The sequence below is a fragment of the Mandrillus leucophaeus genome, unplaced genomic scaffold, assembly GCF_000951045.1.
Source record: "Mandrillus leucophaeus isolate KB7577 unplaced genomic scaffold, Mleu.le_1.0 Scaffold1006, whole genome shotgun sequence".
NCBI lineage: Eukaryota > Metazoa > Chordata > Mammalia > Primates > Cercopithecidae > Mandrillus > Mandrillus leucophaeus.
Window position 1 is genome coordinate 437,811 of NW_012098166.1, and position 20,419 is coordinate 458,229.

The window sequence follows — 20,419 nt, forward strand, 5'->3', positions numbered from 1 at the left end:
AACAACAGGCAGAGAGGATATCGTCAGAGCCAGACGTTTTCCTTGGCCCATCCAGACTAGAAAAGGATTATTCCTTATGGGTTAGAGAAGAGAGGGCAATGTCAGCAGCAGGGAAGAGCATCTGAAAGTGTCTCTGAGAAGAAGCTCTTGGTCTTTCCTGTCCACCTCATCTTTGCCAGACCAAGCCCTGTGGAGATAGGACAGGAAGGGCCCTCCCGGTGCCCCAGGTGGAAGACACTGGTTCATGGCGTCCTACCAAGGGCCCCGAGAGTTCACAAGCCTGCAAAATTCTCTTTCCCCCATGACACTGGAAAGAGGAGATGGTTGCTGTGGTTATAACAGTCTCCAAATATTCCTAGGGCAGGTGGGAAGTAGTCAGATATTTTTCCAGGTATTGTGATAGGACCTTGAGGGCTGGAGAATGTGAAGGACTTTGAGACATGATGACACAGGCCACAGGTTGCACTTGACCAGTGTCTACGTGAGGAGAGGGACTTCTTAGCATATATGAACTTGGCAGAGGCTGCTCAGTGATCAAGATACTAGATAGGCCCCCTGGAATTTAGAAGCTATTCCAGGTATATGTGTGTGTACAGCATGGAGGGTGAGGGGCAACCTTCAATTAACAGAATTTATTTTATTCTAAATTGGTCTGATTGACTGGGTGTAATGGCTCAGGCCTGCAATCCCAGCACTTTGGGAGACCATGGTAGGTGGATCACTTGAGGTTGGGAGTTCAAGATCAGCCTGGCCAACATGGTGAAACCCGTCTCTACTAAAAATACAAAAAAAAAAAAAACCCAAAAACATTACTTGGGCGTGGTGGTGGGCACCTGTAATCCCAGCTACACAGGAGACTGAGGCTGGAGAATCACTTGAACCCAGGAGGTAGAGGTTGCAGTGAACAGAGGTCACGCCACTGCACTTCAGTCTGGATGATAGAGCGAGATTCCGTCTCAAAAATAAATAAATAAATAAATTGGCCTGATTAAAATTTTCTCATTTTCTGCTGCCAGGTGGAATGAGCTCTTGAGATAGAAACCAAGTCAATAAAAGCATTTACATTTATTTGCACACTAACCACATCGATTTACTACTTATTCCCAGTTTTCTTATTTACTTATATAAGATCCATTCCTTCATTTTACAAATACAGATTTTCAGAGTAAGAAGAGAGAATAATTCTTCTAAAAATAAAGAAAGGCATTACAATACAATTTGCAAATCTAGGTACCATGTGGGACGTCTCATCCGTTCTCAACGTTCCCGTATCATTAACTGCTCATTTTCACACTAGTGACATCCAAGTCCTTATTGTCAGCATCCTCTTTCTTCCACATCTCCACTGGGGCATTTCCAACCTCCTGCCACCAAACTCAACACATTCAGGGAGAAGAGGGCTGGTCTGGGACCACAGAAATCCTTGTTCTAATCTTGGAGGCAGTGCTCAGTAGGAACTTAATGAATTGTTAAGTGAATTTGTTTTTTAAGAAAATCAGCAGGTAATGTATCCCTGGGCAATTTTATCTGATTTTTGAAATTCAGATTGGTTTTCTACTACTTGGCGAAAAGAATGGGGTACAGTCACTCCTCTGGGGGGTTCTGCATGAGGAAGTATCCATGATACTTGCTGTTAAGCAGTGATCAGGTAGAGAAGGAAAGTCTTGGCCACATCAACTCTCCTTTGTGAAGTCAACAGTTCTCGACAAGGAGATTATGGTGCTCTGTAGAGCAGGAACATGAATAGGGCTGAGATCCTTCCTGGATGATCCCAGGCAGAACCCTGACCCTCATTCTCCAGGCCCACCTGCCCTCCATGGGGGCTCTGCATTGCTGGGGAGAGGGCAGTCTCCTAACCACATGGGTGAAGAATTGACTCCAAGGTCTTATCCCTGACACTCTTAAGGAAGCTCATAACTGCAGTTCCACCTGTGCCCCTGTCTTCCAAAGCCTGAGGAGGCCCTAGGAGATGGTTTGGCTTCCCACGCTTTGCCTTGGCTGCAACTGTGATGAGGTATCTGGTGACCATGGTGATGTGATAGCTCCGCAGGTCTACCAGGGCCTGCACACACTGGTTATAGGCTGTCAGCAAGTGGTCCTGTCCAGAGGACAGGACGTAGTCCCTCAGGGAAGGTGCTGAGTGGATGTCTTCTATGAAGGCCTTATGGGAAGGAGGCATGTAATCCCTCATTCTGTACAGAAAGTCAGCTGAAAGAAAAAATACAACATAATGTCATAGCTCCACATGGAAATATAGCAGAGTTCATCTGCTGCTGCTTCTTTTTTCTTTTTTTTTTCTCGAGATAGGGTCTTCCTCTGTCACCCAGGCTGGAGTGCAGTGGTGTGATCTCAGCTTACTGCCACCTCTGCCCCTGAGTTCAAGTGATCCTCCCACCTCAGTCTTCTGAGTAGCTGAAACTACAGGTGTGCGCCACCACACCCAGTTAATATTTTTTTGTATTTATTTTAGTAAAGACGGGCCCTTGCTATGTTGCCCAGGCTTGTCTTGAGTTCCTGGGTGCAAGCGATCCCCCCACCTCAGGCTTCCAAAGTGTTGGGATTACAGGTGTGGGCCACGGTGGTGCCCAATCTTGTCTGTTTTTTCAGACAGGAATGCACCAGAAACTGTTGCTGGTGTTCTAATTCAAATCTACCTTGGTCCTTTCGTTTGCAGACTTCACATACTCAAATGCATATTTCTAACTGTTGACAGGAGATGGAGAAGAGGAAACAAAGTAAACACATCTCAGATGACAGAGTTGGCACTAGATTTATTTGCCAATGTATAAATATTTACTACATAACAAATGTAAACGAAGTATCCAGTTGGTAGCTGCTATGAGGAGTATCTTCAAATGTAGGACACAAACCCTTGAACTGACTAGCTGAATACTCTGGTGAATTTTGTTTTCCTCAGTGCTTTGTTTTGGAGGGAGCATAAGGAAAGGAGAAAGTTATACAGAGCCTGTGAAGGCAAAAAAGATAAAGAATGAGTCACTGTGTTAGTAACAGCCTCTTGAAGCCAAATGGCTTAAAAATCAAATCAATAGATATTTATAGGAAATTCATTATGGGTTTAATAGTATGCATGGTAAGTAAATCAACCACTGACATCACCAAATGCCAAAATCCATGAAAAATTATCACAGTTCTAAAGAACCAACTTGAATCTATGACACTAAGTTCTGGTGATTCTTTTTCTTCTAATCCAACTTGAAAACTCCATAGTATGAAGTGTCTTGTTTACAACTGTTAAAAAATTAACTTGATCCTGGCAGGTAAGAAAATGAGCAATTTCAAGCTTCCAGGGTGATAGATCCCTCTGCTAGTATAAGTAGATTTGGCTAGAGGTTGCACCATTTTGTGGGGAAGGACTTTCTCGGAAGAGCCCAGACCTGTTTCCAGCTGGCCCAGGCTCATAGCCTTCAAACTCTACATCTCTCCCCCATTTCAGAAAAAGGAAGCTAGTTTCTAAAGATCCAAACCAAAGTGATAGTGAACAGTTGGAAACAGAGCAACGTTTTAAGATTTGGAAGTAAAACCCAAGATCAAGCTGAGATCTGATATTTCAATATTAATTGACTTGACACAAAAACATTGGCAGTCATGTGGTTTCTTGGCTGACTTAGAGAAGTATAAACTTCATGACATTTTAATTTATATTTGGTTTTATCAATTGGTTAAAAAAAAAACAAAAACCCCTCTTCTCTTCCACCCTCTCCTCTTAAGGGAAAACAAAATGTCTGACTTACCACTTTCCCTGCTGTGACGAATACCTAAGAACTCATCAAAGGCATGAAGCACTGTGCTCTGAGCTGCACTCCCGCCCGAGTATTTCAGGGGCTCTTTGGAAACTCCTTCATACATCAGCCCTGCAGGCATTGCTGGGTTATCTTTCCATCTAAGCAAGAGTAAAAGTGAGAGAGAAGAAAGGAGCGCAGGTAGGTAACGGTACATTTTCTGACATGGAAACTGAGAGTGAAGGAGAAAGGGAAAATGATTTCAACGGTAATTTTAGGGTGAGGGATTGGGGGTATCTTTGTAGGATAAGTACTAAAGCATCATCTTCACTCCAGCTTCATAACAAGCTATAAATTCATAGCCCTTTTCTTCCTCATCTAAAGGGTTATTCCAGAGAGGTAAAGGCTATTTAGAGAGGAATTTGTGGCACTGGTCCCATGACATATTTATTGCAAATACTCGGTTATAAAGATGTCCTCAGTGCTGCTCAACAGGAACATTTCAGGGGCTCTGGGAAAATCTTCTTCACTTCCTTTGCTAATCTCAACCTTGATGACCAGATACTTATAACTCCGCCAAGTAAAGAGCCTCACAAATATACACAAAAACCCACAATTGCATACATGGATACACACAAATGAAAACACACACACACACACACACACACACACCCCTTTGCCCTTCCCTGAAACAGTGATAATTGTTAACAAGTCATCACAATAAACTATCAATGCTGGATATTACCTAACTTTGTAATCTGTAATGTACAGATGTTACCTGACTTTGAGGATGCCTTTATCAAATACTTTGTTGACCACAGGTATTGATAATAAGGATGGATGAGAAGAGTAACAGCAGGAAGCACAGAGCAAGCCTGTGCCTCACCAGAGGCTGAAGTCAGGGACATGCAGAAAGGCTGGGACTGGGCTGCCGGCCATGCTCCACGAAGCAGCTGTTCTCTCCTCCCTTCCCTTCCCTCTCTTCTCCTCCCCACCTTTCCTCTCCTTTGTCTCTCTGATTCCTGTTCTTCACTGTTTTCTCTGAGTTCCCCCTCTTTATGCCTCCATCTGTTTTACTCATTTTCCTGTGTCTGACTTTGCATAGTCTTGAACAATCACAGAGTGTGTGGGCATGACTTTATAATGAGTCCAAAACAAGAACAAGCTCATGTCACATTTGCACCTACCATGCTGTATAGTTTATAAAGCATCTTCGCATTCATTTTCTCATTTGACTTCTTGTGTGTAGATCAGGACAGGTTTTTGGTTTTTTTTTTTTAATACTTCATTTCATAGATAACTAACAAAGACTTAAAGCAATTAAGGTTCCAGGGTCATACTGTTAAAGGATGATAGAAACGGAACTTGATCCCCAAACTTGCAATTTTCTATCTTCATTTCTACAAGAACCTCATATTTGGATTTCCATTTTTACTAAGGAATATCGTCTTTTCCTCCTATAGCCAGAAACAAGTTACTTTCTTTGTTATGAGTTTAAATAACAGATTTACATTGATGTGGCACCATTTTTCTGTAATTCTGAAAGTCATTTTGCTCAAGAGAAGGGACACACGCACACACCATATACACATACAAAAGCCACAGACAGACTGCCATGTTTGCTGTTTGTGATATTTTTCAAATACTGCTCTGAGGCTGAAAGTGCTGTAAGGAGCCAGGTTGTTGTCACTGGGGGCTCTTTGGGTTGGCTGTGCTACGCCTTTCACTGGGTAAATAGCACGGTGGCCTTTGTAACTTGGGCACCATCAGTCTGAAAAGAGATGTGGTACAGAAAGAGTGCAGGGGAATGGCGGGAAGAGGAAAGGAGAGGTTACTACTGCCAGGTCCTGACAGGCTGCAGCTATTAGGAGTAAGGCCTCTACCTCTATCAGATATGGAATTTAATTTTAGCTTTGCTATTTATTAATAGTGAGCCTTGGCTTAGTTAATTAACCTCTCTGAGCCTCAGCTTTCTCATCTGAGAAAATTAGTATCTACCTTATTGGATTATATCCCAGCTGGATGGGGTGGCTCACACCTGTAATCCCAGCACTTTGGGAGACCCAGGTGGGGAGATCACTCGAGGTCTGGAGTTTGACACCAGACTGGTCAACATGGTGAAACCCCATTTCCATTAAAAATATAAAAATTAGCCTGGCATGGTGGTGCACACCTGTAGTCCCAGCTACTCGGGAGGCTGAAGCAGGAGAATCGCTCGAACCCAGAGGCAGAGGTTGCAGTGATCCAAGATTGTGCCACTGCACTCCAGCCTGGGTGACAGAGCGAGACTCTGTCTTAAAAAAAGAAAAAACAAAGCCTATATCCTGACTATTTAGAAATGTAAAAAGCTATTTACACCTATAGCTGGACCTTTCCCCTATATTCCGGACCCATATATCCAACTGCCTACTTTATATGAATGTGTCCCTAAACTGATCTCCTGATTTCCTTTCTTCTTTGCTAAACCTGCTTCTCCTATAGTCTTCCTCATTGGAGTAAATGATGTCTCTGTTCTTTCAGTGAACCAGGACCCCAAAACCTGCAAATTATCTTTGACTCACATCTTTCCATTAACTTTGATTTCAGTACATATCCACAATCTGATCATTTCTCAACACTTTTAGCCCTTGTACCCTAGTACAAGCCACCACCCTGGATTGTAGTGATAGCTTCTTAAATATTTTCCCTGTTTCCATCTTAATTCTTGGAGTCTGTTTCCTACTCAGTCAATACAGAGATGATTTGCAACTGAAGGCAGATCACATTGTTATTCTTTTCAAAACGTGTCAATGTTGTCCATCTTACTCAGAAGAGAAGCTGACAAAGCTCTACATGATCCGGTCTCTACTGTCACCTCACTCTTTCTCATTCTCCCCTGAGTTTTGCAGTCCTGCTGGCTTCCTGCAGCTCTTCCACCATGACCAACACGCTCCCACCTCAGGGACATTGCACTTGCCATTCCTTCTTGCGATTCACTCCGTCACTTCCTCCAGGTATCTGCTCAAATGTCATAGAGGGTTGTGGCACTCTTGGACCACAATAAACAAGAAAATTTGGCCACTGTATTCAACAGTCCCTAATACACTGTATCCTGCTTTCCATTTCTTCATTGTGCTTATCGTTGTAATGTATATTATATGATGCTTCTATTAGATTTACTTGTGTATTAATTGTCCATCCCTCACCATGGAAATGTAAGCTCCAGAGGGGCCAAGTTGAGGGTTGGTTTTACTGCTTTATTCCCAGCACCTAGAACTGACATGGGGTAGGCACTCACTAAATATGTGATAAATGAATGATTTAAAAATAGCATCCTATAAGTATGTATTATATAGCCAGAATATGTAGACCCAAGCATAGTTCTTGAAAGAACGTGGCCAGCTTAAAAGAGCCATCCAGTGTCTCAAATGGTCAAGGGATATTAATCAATCTGTTTTCAGTGCCTCGCCCTGAAGAGATGTCACATTGAAGGTGACAGAGCAAATATCAGCATGAAAGTCCAAAAAGATAAAAGAAGCACATATACTTTCAAAACTCACGTTCTCTAGCTTGCAATTCTAGTCTGAGGAAGGGAAAGGGTGTTTCTTTGAGCAATCCAAATATTGCTCCCATACATTCTCAGGTACAAGCTGCTACTGTGAAAAAAGAGGAACTATTTTCCTTTCAAATATCTGTAGGCATGATTATTTTTAACCTTTCTTGTAGCAACCCCAAGAAAACGGGAAGTTTTGGTAGGAAAAAAATGAGATGGTTTTTTTGCAAGGGCTAATAACTCCCTCAAGAAATTTAATGTGAGTGGAAACTAAAACTAAAAGGAATGAATATGTGTCATCTACACATGAAATATCTCCATTCTCCTAAATAAAAATGTTTTTTAAAAAGCAAGCAAAAAGGCCGGGTCTGGTGGCTCATGCCTGTAATCCCAGCACTTTGGGAGGAGTTTGAGACTAGCCTAGCCCACATGGTGAGACCCCGTCTCTACAAAAAATACAGCCAGGCTGGTGGTGGGTGTCTGTAATCCCAGCTACTCGGGAGGCTGAGGCAGGAGAATCACTTGAACCCGGGAGGCGGAGTTGTGGTGAGCCGAGATCGTGCCCCCGCCCGGCTCTTTTTTTAAAAAAAAAAAAAAAAAGTGCCAATACGGAGATGGAAGAAACCACATGACAAGGAATACTGGATGCCTCAAGAAGCTGAGAGCAGCTCCTGTCTGACAGCCAGCAAAGAAACAGATCTCAGTTCTGGAACCACAAAACACTGAATTCTGAAAACAACCTAAATGAGTTTTGAAGGGAATTCTTCCCCAGATCTTCAGTTAAGAGCCCAGCCCAACAGATAAATTGACTTTGGCCTTTTGAGACCCTAAATGGAAAAGTCAGTTGAGCTTGCCTGTGATTCTGACTTACAGAATTGTGGGGCGATGAAGGCATATTGTTTTAAGCTACTAACTTTGTGGTAAATTGTTGTGTAACAAGGAAAAACATATAGATTTAGAGAGCAATGTGAAGCACAAAGGGATTTTCCAGAATTAGGTGCTTCCTAAGTGCCAGTCTGTTTCTGCATCTATAGTATAAGGCCACTATGTGGTAGCAGGAAATTTTAAAAAATGGTCCATTTTTCTTTTTCTAATCCTTCAAAGGTATACAGAGAAAGTCTAAATACTAAGTACACTCTCAGCTCTATTTCTGCACCCTTCTTTTTGTTTTCCCTTTTCCCCATAAACCATGCACCCATTACTCTCAATCTTGGAAACCTTTTTGCTTCCACTCTGTACCCTCTACAAGGAGGATTCCACCCCCACTCTCTCTCAGGCTGGACTCTGTTTGAAGTGCTTCACACGTCAAACCCATCCAATCTGGAGAAAATACTTAGTATGTGTTGCTACTCTGTCCTTTCACCAATGTAATACAGTAGATTTTTAGCATTTGCATGTCTCTTGCTGTATCCAGACACAGCTTCAGATTATTTCCATTGATAGCATTTCAGGTATCTCCTAGTTAATAAGATGGCCCACTAGATGATATCTATTTGACATATTCACCTCATCCAGCGATTGCCTCCACCTTTCATTTTTCACTGTTTAAAAATTAAACAAAAACAAATCAAAAACTCTTAATTTCCAAAGTTAATAGGAAGGCAATCTGATTAAAACATGTCAAGGAAGGAATGGCTAATTTGTTTAAGCAAAGCAAGTATCTAAAAGTAGAGTTATCGACCAGGCGTGGTGGCTTACACCTGTAATCCCAACACTTTGGGAGGCCAAGGCAGGCAGATCACCTGAGGTCAGGAGTTCAAGACCAGCCTGACTAACATGGCAAAACCCCATCTCTACTAAAAATACAAAAATTAGCCAGGCTTGGTGACAGCCACCTGTAATCCCAGCTACTTGGGAGGCTGAGGCAGGAGAGTTGTTTGAACCCAGGAGGCAGAGGTTGCCATGAGCCAAGATGGTGCCACTACACTCCAGCCTGGGTGAAAAGAGCAAGACTCTGTCTCAAAAATAAAATAAAATAAAATAAAATAAAATAATAGTAGAGTTCTCTCTGTGGAGAAATCTTAAGCCATGTGACAAAAGAAGAGTACTCAGAAAATATGAAACAAATGGTTTGGGGTAGTGTCTTAGTCTGTTCCTATTGCTACAACAAAATACATTAGACTGGGTAATTTGTAAATATAGATGTTCCTTAACTCACAGTAGGTTACATCCTGATAAACCCATTGTAAGTTGAAAATATCATAAGGCAAAAATGCGTTTAATACATCTGACCAACCAAACACCTTAGCTGCCTTTAAATGCACTCAGAACACTTACATTAGCCCACAGTTGGGCAAAGTCACCTAACACAAAGCTTATGTATGTCAACATGTTGAATATGTTATGGAATTTATTAAATACTGTGCCAAATGTGAAAAACAGAATGGTCATATGGGTACTCAACGTAGTTTCTACGGAATATGTATGCTTTTGCACCAACATAAAGTCAAAAAAGGGTAAGTCAAACCATATTGAGTTGGAGACTACCCATAACAGAAATGTATTTCTCACAGTTCTGGAGGCTGGGAAGTCCAAGACCAAGGTGCCGGCAAGTTCAGTGTCTAGTGAGGGCCTGGTCTCCACTTCCAAGCTAATGCCTCAAGTCCTGTGTCCTCACATAGTGGAAGGGACAGGGAATTGAAAAAAAAGGAGCAAAAAGGGCCAAATGAGCTCCATCCAGCCCCTTTATAAGGGCATTAGTTCCATGCATGGGGATTGTTTTCTCCTCTCAGAGGAGACACAATCACCTCCCAGAGGCCGCACCTTCGAATACCTCATCATCATAATTAGTTTTTAACATATTAATTTTGGAGGGACACATTCATTCAAACCATAGCGTAGCTCTTCCAGGAACTTTAGAAGAAAGCTTCAATGCTATCCAACCCTATACTACACTCCCCACCCCTCTACCTGCCTTAATAACAAGAGGAAAAAGTAGATGTAAGTGATAGAACTGTGTGAGTGACATACTGTGTTTTTCTTCTCCTTCTGTCATTGAGCTATAATTCTAAGAAAAGTGAATATAAATGGATCTAGATTGCCTAGGAGCAAAAAGTTTGAACGAAACTATTTAGCCCTCAGTGTTATTTGTCGTGCAGATAGTATCCCACTTCTTTTACCTGAGAGTGGATCCCTAGCAAGGGTCACTTGGTATGTTTCTTATGCTAGGAAGCTTCTGTCTCTTTCTCCCCTTACACATTCAGTCAATGCTACAGAGACTTCACACAGGAAAACAAGTGAACTATACTTACCCAGAGAGAAAGATCCGGATGACTGAATAAAATATGTCTGGATCTACATGATCTGGAAAAGCAATCAAAATGTGAACTTCGCTACAGGCAAATAAAGCAGTTGGTTACATGTGCATGGACCCTGCTGCTCTCCAGGAGCTCCTTCCCTATCTGATATGCACAGAGACCTGGAATGAAAGCTGCAACAATGGGGGATAGAATGTTCTCTTCTGCAGTTGCCCTCATGGGTGCTCCCAGAACTTCTAAACTATTCCACATGCTGCCCTTTACTATTTGTGGTTCTTCCTTTCTGTGTACTTAATAACAACAAAAAAGAGATCAAGGCCATCTTTTAAAATTTCATATTTTAAAAAGGCGATGTTTGAGAAAATGAGGGAAGGGAGGAGAAGAAAAGCAGAGAGAATCACCACTCTCAAGGCTTTCACAAGAGATGAAAACTAAATTCACCGATGCTGAACTGAAGGTCTGAATATTCAGCAAAGGACACAGGAGCAGAGCAAGTGTCCCTTGCCCAGGGATTGCCACACTAGGTCAGAGACAGGTTCGCTCAGCTTCATGTTTAGCTGCCTTCATTAATATAAACAACTGTTTTTGATCTATTCCAGTGTTTGGGGATAACTGATTCTTCCAGTTTATTAACTTGTATGTAAGGAAGCCTGCCCTCTTATTTGTACTAAATTTCTTTTCATCAACTTTTGAAGGTTGTTCTATTGTTTTCACGTAGCGGGACACCTCTGAATTCTGTCACCTGGCATATGCCTATCTTACTGAGATCTCTGTCTGTGTCTCTGTTTCTGAGCTATCTATCTATCTAATCTATCTATCTATCTATCTATCTATCTATCTATCTATCTATCTATCATCTATCTAATCTATCTATCTACATCTGTTATGTGAGGACTAAATAATAACATCTACTTATTATCTATCTATCTATCTATCTATCATCTATCTATCTACATCTTTATGTGAGACCCAAATGATAACATCTCCATACCATCAACTTCCTTTTCCAACCATCATACATAGTCTTTGATCCTATTTCTTCTTCCTGCTCCCTAATTTCTCTGAAGTGTCCACGAGCCTGGGTGACTCATCTTCCTTCAGCCTCCAGCCCTCCAGATGCTCCTTGGTGGTACCACATTCTGTCTGCTCACATGTGGCAATGCCCCGTGTGCTAGATTTTTACTGGGTCCTACTTCTATGTCTTTCTTATTTGATGCTCTCTTTTCACCAAAGCTGCTAAAAAAACTACTACTTTTTGCTGAAGCAGAATGACTGGCAATACTTTAATATTTTGCCCAACTTAACATATTAAAGGAGGAAAAATGAAATGACCATTTCAATAGGTGTGAAATATCTTTTATGTAAAATGGTTTCAGTAGATGTAAGAAATCCATTTACGATTAAAACAAACACACAGAAAACTTCAGCTAATTAGGAATAAGAGGAGATGTTCTTAAATGGATAAAAGGAATCCACAGAAAGCCTACAGTGCATATTATGCTTAACAGTGAGATATTAAAAACAACCTTTTCTTTAAATGTGAAACTAAACAAAGATCAGCACTTCCACTCAATACTGTGTTAGAGGTCCTAGCCAGGAGAATAAGAAAAAAATACTAAAAAGAGATAAAAGTTGTAAATTTTATAAATGAAGAAGCAAAGCATTCCACTCAAACAATATAATTTATAAATAGAAAATACATAGGATCTACTAGTAATTATTAGAATGAATAATAGTATTTACCAAGGTGCTAGATTTAAGGTTAATATTCAAATATCAATATCATTTTTGAAACTGGCAATGAACAGGTAAGAGGCAGTAAAATCGAAAGATACCATATTTATTAGAAACAAAAATATCAAGTAACTATGAATAAAGCAGAAGATAGGTAAGCCTCTTAGCTTGAAAGAAATTGAAGAAAAAACTAGTAAATGAAAGGATATATTTTCTTTTTTTAATTTTTTTTTGAGACGGAGTCTCGCTCTGTCGCCCAGGCTGCAATGCAGTGGCATGATGATCTCAGTTCACTGCAACCTCCGCCTCCTAGGTTCAAGCAATTCTCCTGCCTCAGCCTCCTGAGTAGGTGGGACTACAGGCATATGTCACCACGCCTGGCTAATTATTATGTTTTTAGTAGAGATGGGATTTTGCCATGCTGGCCAGGCTGGTCTCAAACTCCTGACCTCAGGTGATCCATCCACCTCGGCCTCCCAAAGGGATATATTCTCTTATACCATATTCATGGGCAGGAAAACTCAATACGAATATCTAAAAGAAGAAATGTATTGAAGAGAAGAGTTCTCTGTCTGGATATATTTCAGGGCATGGGACAAAAGAAGAATATTCAGCAATACGAAGAAATGATTTGAGGTGGTTCACCCAGGAATTTTAGTTACTATTTTATGCTATTCTCTGCCTCTCTATTTGCCTTATTCATAATACAGAAATATTAAATAGAACATCAAAATCATGTCATTTTTCTCTAAATTAATGTAGACATTTAATAAAATGTGAGCAAAATTTCTGAAATAGATTTTTAGTTTAGTTTAGTTTAGTTTAGTTTAGTTTAGTTTAGTTTAGTTTAGTTTAGTTTGAAATGGAGTCTCACTCTGTCACCCAGGCTGGAGTGCAGTGGCACAATCTCGGCTCACAGCAACCTCCACCTGTAGGGTTCAAGCAATTCTCCTGCCTCAGCCTCTCGAGTAGCTGGAATTCAGGCGCCTAACACCCAGCTAATTTTTGTATTTTTAGTAGAGAAGGGATTTTGCCATGTTTGCCAGGCCGGTCTCAAACTCTTGACCTCAAGTGATCCACCCGCCTCAGCCTCCCAAAGTGCTGGGGTTACAGGTGTGAGCCACTGCATCCAGCTCCGACATAGATTTTTAAAATGGAACTTGGCTAGATGATTCTAACAGTCTCTATGAAGGTCCTAGTCCAGGATAGCACAAGCGATGCTGGAGGAGAAAAGCCAGGTGACGGTTTGCTCTACTTGAAAACGAGGAATACCATAAAGCTAGAGTGTTTAAGGCAGATGATATTGTTGCAGGGAAAGACAGACAATGAAACAGAACAGACAGCCTAGAAAACACATCCATTCATTTTAGAAAAAATGACATAAGACTGTGCTAATATTGCAGGTTTGTGCTTATTCCTAGGAGGGAATTATAATTTATTTCTTATACTACTTACAGATAATTATAAGTAGTAAGTGGTAATTATATGTGAATTAAAAACTTAAAAATGAAAGACAAAACAACTTTAGAAGAAAATATATAAACATGTATTTATGAGCCAGGCATGGTGGTTCACACCTATAATCCCAGCACTTTGGGAGGCTGAGGTGGGTGGATCACTTGAGTTTAGGAGTTCAAGACCAGCCTGGGCACAATGGTGAAACCCTGTCTCTACTAAAAATACAAAAATTAGCCCGGTGTGGTGGCGCATGCTTATAATCCCAGCTACTCGGGAGACTGAGGCAGGAGAATCGTTGGACCCAGGAGACAGAGGTTGCAGTGAGCCCAGATTGAGCCACTGCACTCCAGCCTGGGCAACAGAGTGAGACTCTGTCTCAAAAAAAACAAAATGTATTTCTGACTGATGATGATGGAATAATACCTTATGCAAGACCTCTTAAACCACAAACTTTTACAAATCATTGATAGGTTGACTATATTTAAATTAAGAACTTTTACTTTCAAAAGGCATAAGACGAACCATAACATTTGCAACACATATAATTAACAAAAATCGGCCTCCAGAGTGTCCAAAAGTCTTACAAAAACCAACAGGTAAGATAAAAGCCTATTTAACATACAAATGAGGAGAGACGTCCAGCCACGGTGGCTCACGCCTGTAACCCCAGCACTTTGGGAGGCCGAGGCAGGTGGATCACCTGGACACAGTGGCACATGGCTATAATCAATCTCGGTACTTTGAAAGACCAAGGTAGGAGGATCATTTGAAGCCAGGAGTTCAAGACCAGCCTGAGCAATATAGTGAGACCCTGTTTCTATATAAAAATAATTTTTAAAAAATTTAAAAGGAAAATCAGAGAAATGCAAAGTAAAACCATGATGAAGCACCATTATACACCTACCAGACTAGCAATAAAAAAATAAATAAAAGACTGAATTAATGAATTAGTGAATGAAGAAATGAAGTTGACAACACTAAATGTGATGGGGAGGTGGAATTTCAACTTAGTTCAAACATTGTGAAGAACAATTTGGTGTTGGCCAGTAAAATTAAAGATGCACATACCGTCCTGCTGAACAATTCAACTCCCTGGTGTCCACTCTACAGAAAACCTGAATATGTAAACTTGTAGCTATGGGCATGAGTATATGTAACGACATCGCTTTTCATAGCAAAACAAACAAACAAACAAACAGAAATAAATGGAGAATAGTAAACTGTAGTCTACTTGTACAAAATGATGCTGTATAGTGGTGAAAATGTGCTATGTCTATTCGACTAATGTGGATGACCCTTAGTGAAATAGGAAAATTGTAGGAAGAAACTCATACATTTTAATTTTTTTAGACAAGCTTCAAAACCATACAAAACAAAATAATATGAAAATATGCTGTTTAGGAATACTTTTGTAATAGCGAAAGCATACAAAAGTGAAGGAGGATGATTAATATAATAATCAAGATGATGACACCTGGAAGAAATGTTTTGGGAGAATGAAGTTCAAAACAACACAAAAGGTTGCAACAGTTTTTGGTAATAATCTGTTTCTTAAGGTAAAAGTTGGATATGAGGGTGTTTATTTTCCAATTATTCTATATATTCAACTTATATATTCTATATTCTAAATAATTAAATATTCGATTTTTAAAAAGAATAGAAGTTGGGCATGGTGGCTCCTCCCTGTAATCCCAGCACTTTGGGAGGTTGAGGTGGAAAGATTGTGGGAGCCCAGGAACTGGAAGCTGCGGCTGCAATGAGCTATGATCATGATTGTGCCACTGTACTCCAGGCTGGGCAACAAAGCAAGACCTTGTCTCAAAAACAAAACAACAAATAAAAAACAAACAAACAACAACAACAACACACAAGAAAATAGGACCCAGAATAGCATACAGCATAGTTATAATGGTTATACAGCTATTAATGGAGTTAGAGCTAGATATTCTGCTTCTGAATCTGATATTCTTCTCATACTCCCAGCTGATTTATCTTGAAGAATATCAGTGTATTGTGGGAGCTGACTCTGAAGACTGTTGAGAGAATATGAAGTAGAGAACTTCCTCCTCTACCAGCACGGAGCTGGTGAAGGAGGAGAACCCTTGCTTTCACATGTAATGTGTGCATTTTGGCTAAGAAGGGTGGTTCCTAAAAGCCAATGACATTATCCTGCAGGGAACCCAGAAGATCTACACATAAACGTGATGAAGCCTCCCCATGTGGCTTTTCCTTCCATGGGACTTTCTAGTGAAGTAGAAAAATGATACCAAGGATTAAACTTCTGCCCAAATGGCAGCTCCATTTAGTGCCTGGCCAGATGTCTTCCAATGTCCCTGTTCTCATTGTCCAGCAAAACACAAAACATATTGATCAGGTAGCTTTCCCTTTTAAACCCACATGAATCTCAAGGAAAATATAATGTCTGCTCTTGATTAATTTACATTCATCTCCTCAAAATTTTGTGCCATTAGTATTATTATTATTTTATTGAGGAAACCGCAGGAAACTTGCTTTTTAAACTTTTCAGGAGCAGAAATTTAGGTTTTACACTGGGAAGTAGCTTTTAAACAATGCAAAACTCAGAAAATCATTGCTTTGAGTCAGTGCTGTAAAACCTCACACTCAGAATGACTCCAGTCTTTTTACATGACATTCTTAATGTTCACTAACTACCAACCCACTCAAAAAGTCACGTGGCCAATGCTTCATTACTGACACACAGGGCAAGGCATTGCAGATGCACAATCCACTCCAGCAGATTGAACTAGACAAGCCATGGTCATGACCACCAAACGGTATCTCTTTTGTGCCATTCTCACTTTTATTAATTGATTGATTTTGAGACAGGCTCTGTCACCCAGGCTGGAGTGCAGTAGCGCCATCATTCCTTACTGCAGCCTCAACCTCCTTTGTTCAAGTGATCTTCGCACATAAGCTACACAAGTAGCTGGGACTACAGGCACATGCACCACCACACCCAGCTAATTTTTCTTTTTCTTTCTCTTTTTTGTTATTGTTGTTGTTGTTGTTTGAGACGGAGTCTGGCTCTGTCCCCCAGGCTGGAGTGCAGTGGTGCAATCTTGACTCATGGCAACCTCCACCTCCCGGGTTTGAGCGATTCTCCTGCCCCAGTATCCAAAGTAGCTGGGACTACTTAGCCCAGCTAATTTTTATAATTTTAGTAGAGACGGGGTTTCACCATATTGGTTAGGCTGGTCTCAAACTCCTGGCCTCAGGTGATCCACCCGCCTCGGCCTCCCAAAGTGCTGGGATTACAGGCATGAATCATCATCCCCAGGCTTTTTTTTTTTTTTTTTGGTAGATATAGGGTCTCGCCATATTGTCCTGGCTGGTCTCAAACAGCTAGGCTCAAGCAATCTTCCTGCCTCAGACTCTCAAAGTGTTGGGACTACAGGCATGAGCCACCACATCTGGCCAGTTCCTACTTTAAAGCCTCATATTTCTACTGGATGTTTTATAATCACCTTAAATTAAATAAGTCTTTAAAAAATTATCTTTGATTATTTTTAAAGAAATTAATTTATGAAGTCTAGGTACGACGTGCATTTGGCACACAATTTACAAAGTTCAACGAAGTATCTAAGGAGAAGTATGCTTTTCTCCCATTCCTGACCCCAACAATCAAGTCTTCTTACCAAAAGCAACCCTTGGTCACTGGCTGCTTCTAGTGAATGTTTATGGAGAATATTCTCAGATTGGCTATTGGGCAAGACTTCTAAAGCTTACAATTGACCTTTCTTCTCATCCTCTTGAGGAAGAAAATAAAAAGTTTAACAATTTTGGCCGTGTGTGGTGGCTCACGCCTGTAATCCTAGCACTTTGGGAGACCAAGGCGGTGTATCACCTGAGGTCAAGAGTTTGAGACCAACCTGGCCAACATGGTGAAATTCTGTTTCTACTAAAAATACAAAAATTAGCCTGGCGTGTTGGCGGGTGCTGGTAATCCCAGCTACTCGGTAGGCTGAGGCAGGAGAATCACTTGAACAGAGAGGCAGAGGTTGTATTGAGCCAAGATCGCACCACTGTACTCCAGCCTGGGCAACACAGCAAGACTCCGTCTCAAAAAATTAAGAAGAAGAAGAAAAAATTAAGAAGAAGAAGAAGGAGAACGAAGCCTAAGGCCAACAAATTGAACAACTCAAAAAGTAGACAGATACAGAGAAACTTGTACATGTAGTCAGGGGAGAAAGATAAACCGACAGTTAACATCTCAATAGCAACCATGGAAACCAGAAGCTATTGTACTGATATATTCAACATTTAAAAGAATATAGCTGCTAGCAAAAATATCCTTCAGGAATTGAGGAGAAATAAGGCAACTTTTAGAGGGGAGAGTTTACCAAGAGCAGACACTCACTAGAGGAAGTCTTAAAGGATGTACTGAAGGAATTTCTAAAGGAGTGAGGACAAACTTTAGAAGCATTAACATGGGGCTGGGCATGGTGGCTGCCGCCTGTAATCCTAGCACTTTGGGAGGCTGAGGCAGGCAGATTTCCTGAGCTCAGGAGTTTGAGACCAGTCTTGGCAACATGGCAAAACTCCATCTCTACTAAAAATACAAAACAATTAGCTGGGTGTGGTGGTGCACGCCTGTAATCTCAGCTACTCGGGAGGTTGAGGCACAAGAAATGCTTGAACCCAGGAGGCAGAGGTTGCAGTGAGCTGAGATCATACCATTGCCCTGCCTGGGTGACAGAACAAGTCTCTGTCCAAAAAAAAAAAAAAAAAATTAAGAAGAAGAAGAAAAAAAGCATTAACATGGGAGGGAGGGGCGTCTGAGTCCTGGAAGCAGAGCTCCACACTGGAACTGGTTCCCTTGCAGTCATTTTCTGTCCAACCAAACAGCTGATCAGACATGGGAGCCAGTCAGAGCTGCACTGGAGATGAATGGGGACCGCTGTATGACATGTGCTTCTGCACCGGGAATTTCCGAAGACTGCACTGGAGGAGTCATTATGTTATGCAGCTTCATGATGACAGTGAGGACAGCATGAATGGTCATGAAGATACAAATGGTTCAAAAGAAAGTTGCAGAGAACAAAATATACATTTTTTGATTGCACATGTCACTGGGATAATGAAACATGCCATATCTCAAACGGGAAATGCCCAAGAAAGTGTTCAAGAATGTGTACGTGCGTTCATCAGCTTTATAACACCTGAGGTAACTGAAAGATGCCCCCAAGAGAAACGGAAATGACCAGTGGAGAGGATCTTCTCTTTGCCGTGTCTGCCGTAGGCTTAGACAGTTATGTGGAACCTCTGAAATTATCCCTTCAGAAACTCAGAGAGGCTATGAAAAGAGAGAAGGGAATTGGTAGAGAAGTCAGAGCTACAGATGGGCTAAGTGAGGAGCTTACAGAATAGGCATTTGCTAGCCAGTCACCAGCCGGCTTCATACCTGCCGCTGGGCAACAACAAATGTTATGGTTTATATACCACCATAGCAAGAGATTTCTGGTGTTCGACAAATTCTGTTTCCAGGCTCTGAAGAAATGATGGGGTGAGGAATTTAGGGAAGTGAGAGTGTGTGATTCTGGAATAGAAATACCAGAAGACAATGACTGGTGAAAAAGGTATCCCTTTGTATATTAAGTAGCTGTAATGTAACTTCCTGATGCTTGACTAGTTGAGGTGTTAATTCTGACTAGAGAATCTTTTTCATAAATGATATTTATTTATTGATTGATTGAGACAAGGTCTCACTCTGTCCCCAGGCTTCAGTGCAATGGTGTGACCTTGGCTCATTGCAGCCTTGAGGTGCATCCTCCCACCTCAGCCTCCTGAGTAGCTGGAACCACAGGCACTCACCACCATTCCCATCTAATTTCTGTATTTTTTTGTAGAGATGGGGTTTGCTATGTTGCCCAGGCAGGTCTCAAACTCCTGGGCTCAAGTGATCCTGCCTCGGCCTCCCAAAGTGCTAGGATTACAGGCGTGAGTCAACGCATCTGGCAATGATTTTTTTTTTTTTAACTTTGGATTTTAAAAGTATAAAATATTTTTATTTCCTAGGAGAGTTTATTCTTCTATAAGACTCCTGCATGCATTGTGTATTACAATTTATTATGTCAGAAATTTGTAGACAGTCTCTTACTTTCATATTGAGTCGTGCCACTTTTGTAATTCAGGAAGCAGCTGGGTTAATTCATAAAGTCTGCCCTTTTAATAAAATATAAAGGTAGGGTTCATTTTGAATACAAGTTATTTGTATTGCGAATTTGTATTTGTCCTGGTTATATATCTTGCATGATAGTTTAGTTAGAGTTTTAGCATATACTGTATTTATTAAAATGATTTCCTTTGTAAAGCATTCATAGCTCGAGCAGCACCATTTTTCAACAGTATAACTGAGTAAGTGTGAATGCAGAAGCAAATATTGTCTGGCCTATTAAACTTATTGCCGATTAACGGTGTTTACAATGTTCATTGTGCCTGTTAATGTAGTTTTAGTTATTGGAGCTTTTGTTAACTCTAGACTTGTTATTGAGTTACATTATTAAGAGTGTTGGAATTCATTTAAGTTTAATGTAGTTCTACTGCTTGTAAAATGGTGCCCTCTCAGTAAGTATATAATTTTTTTTTCAAACCATATCTTCAAGTACTATTAACCCTTCAGAAGAATTTTAGGCTGGATGCGGTGGCTCACGCCTGTAATTCCCAGTACTTTGAGAGGC

At 40.8% G+C, this 20,419-nt stretch overlaps 1 protein-coding gene across 1 annotated transcript in view; it reads right to left on the reverse strand.

Moving 5' to 3' along the window:
- Positions 1–1,041: 1,041 nt before the first annotated feature.
- Positions 1,042–20,419, reverse strand: part of IDO2 (indoleamine 2,3-dioxygenase 2) — a 94,109-nt gene continuing 74,731 nt past the window's right edge. The window contains exons 9-11 of the mRNA XM_011973961.1: positions 10,524–10,575; positions 3,753–3,901; positions 1,042–2,208 (exon numbers count right to left, since the gene is read on the reverse strand). Coding sequence (XP_011829351.1) covers positions 1,853–2,208; positions 3,753–3,901; positions 10,524–10,575 — 557 coding nt within the window. The 3' untranslated portion in view covers positions 1,042–1,852. The remainder of the gene's footprint in view (positions 2,209–3,752; positions 3,902–10,523; positions 10,576–20,419) is intronic.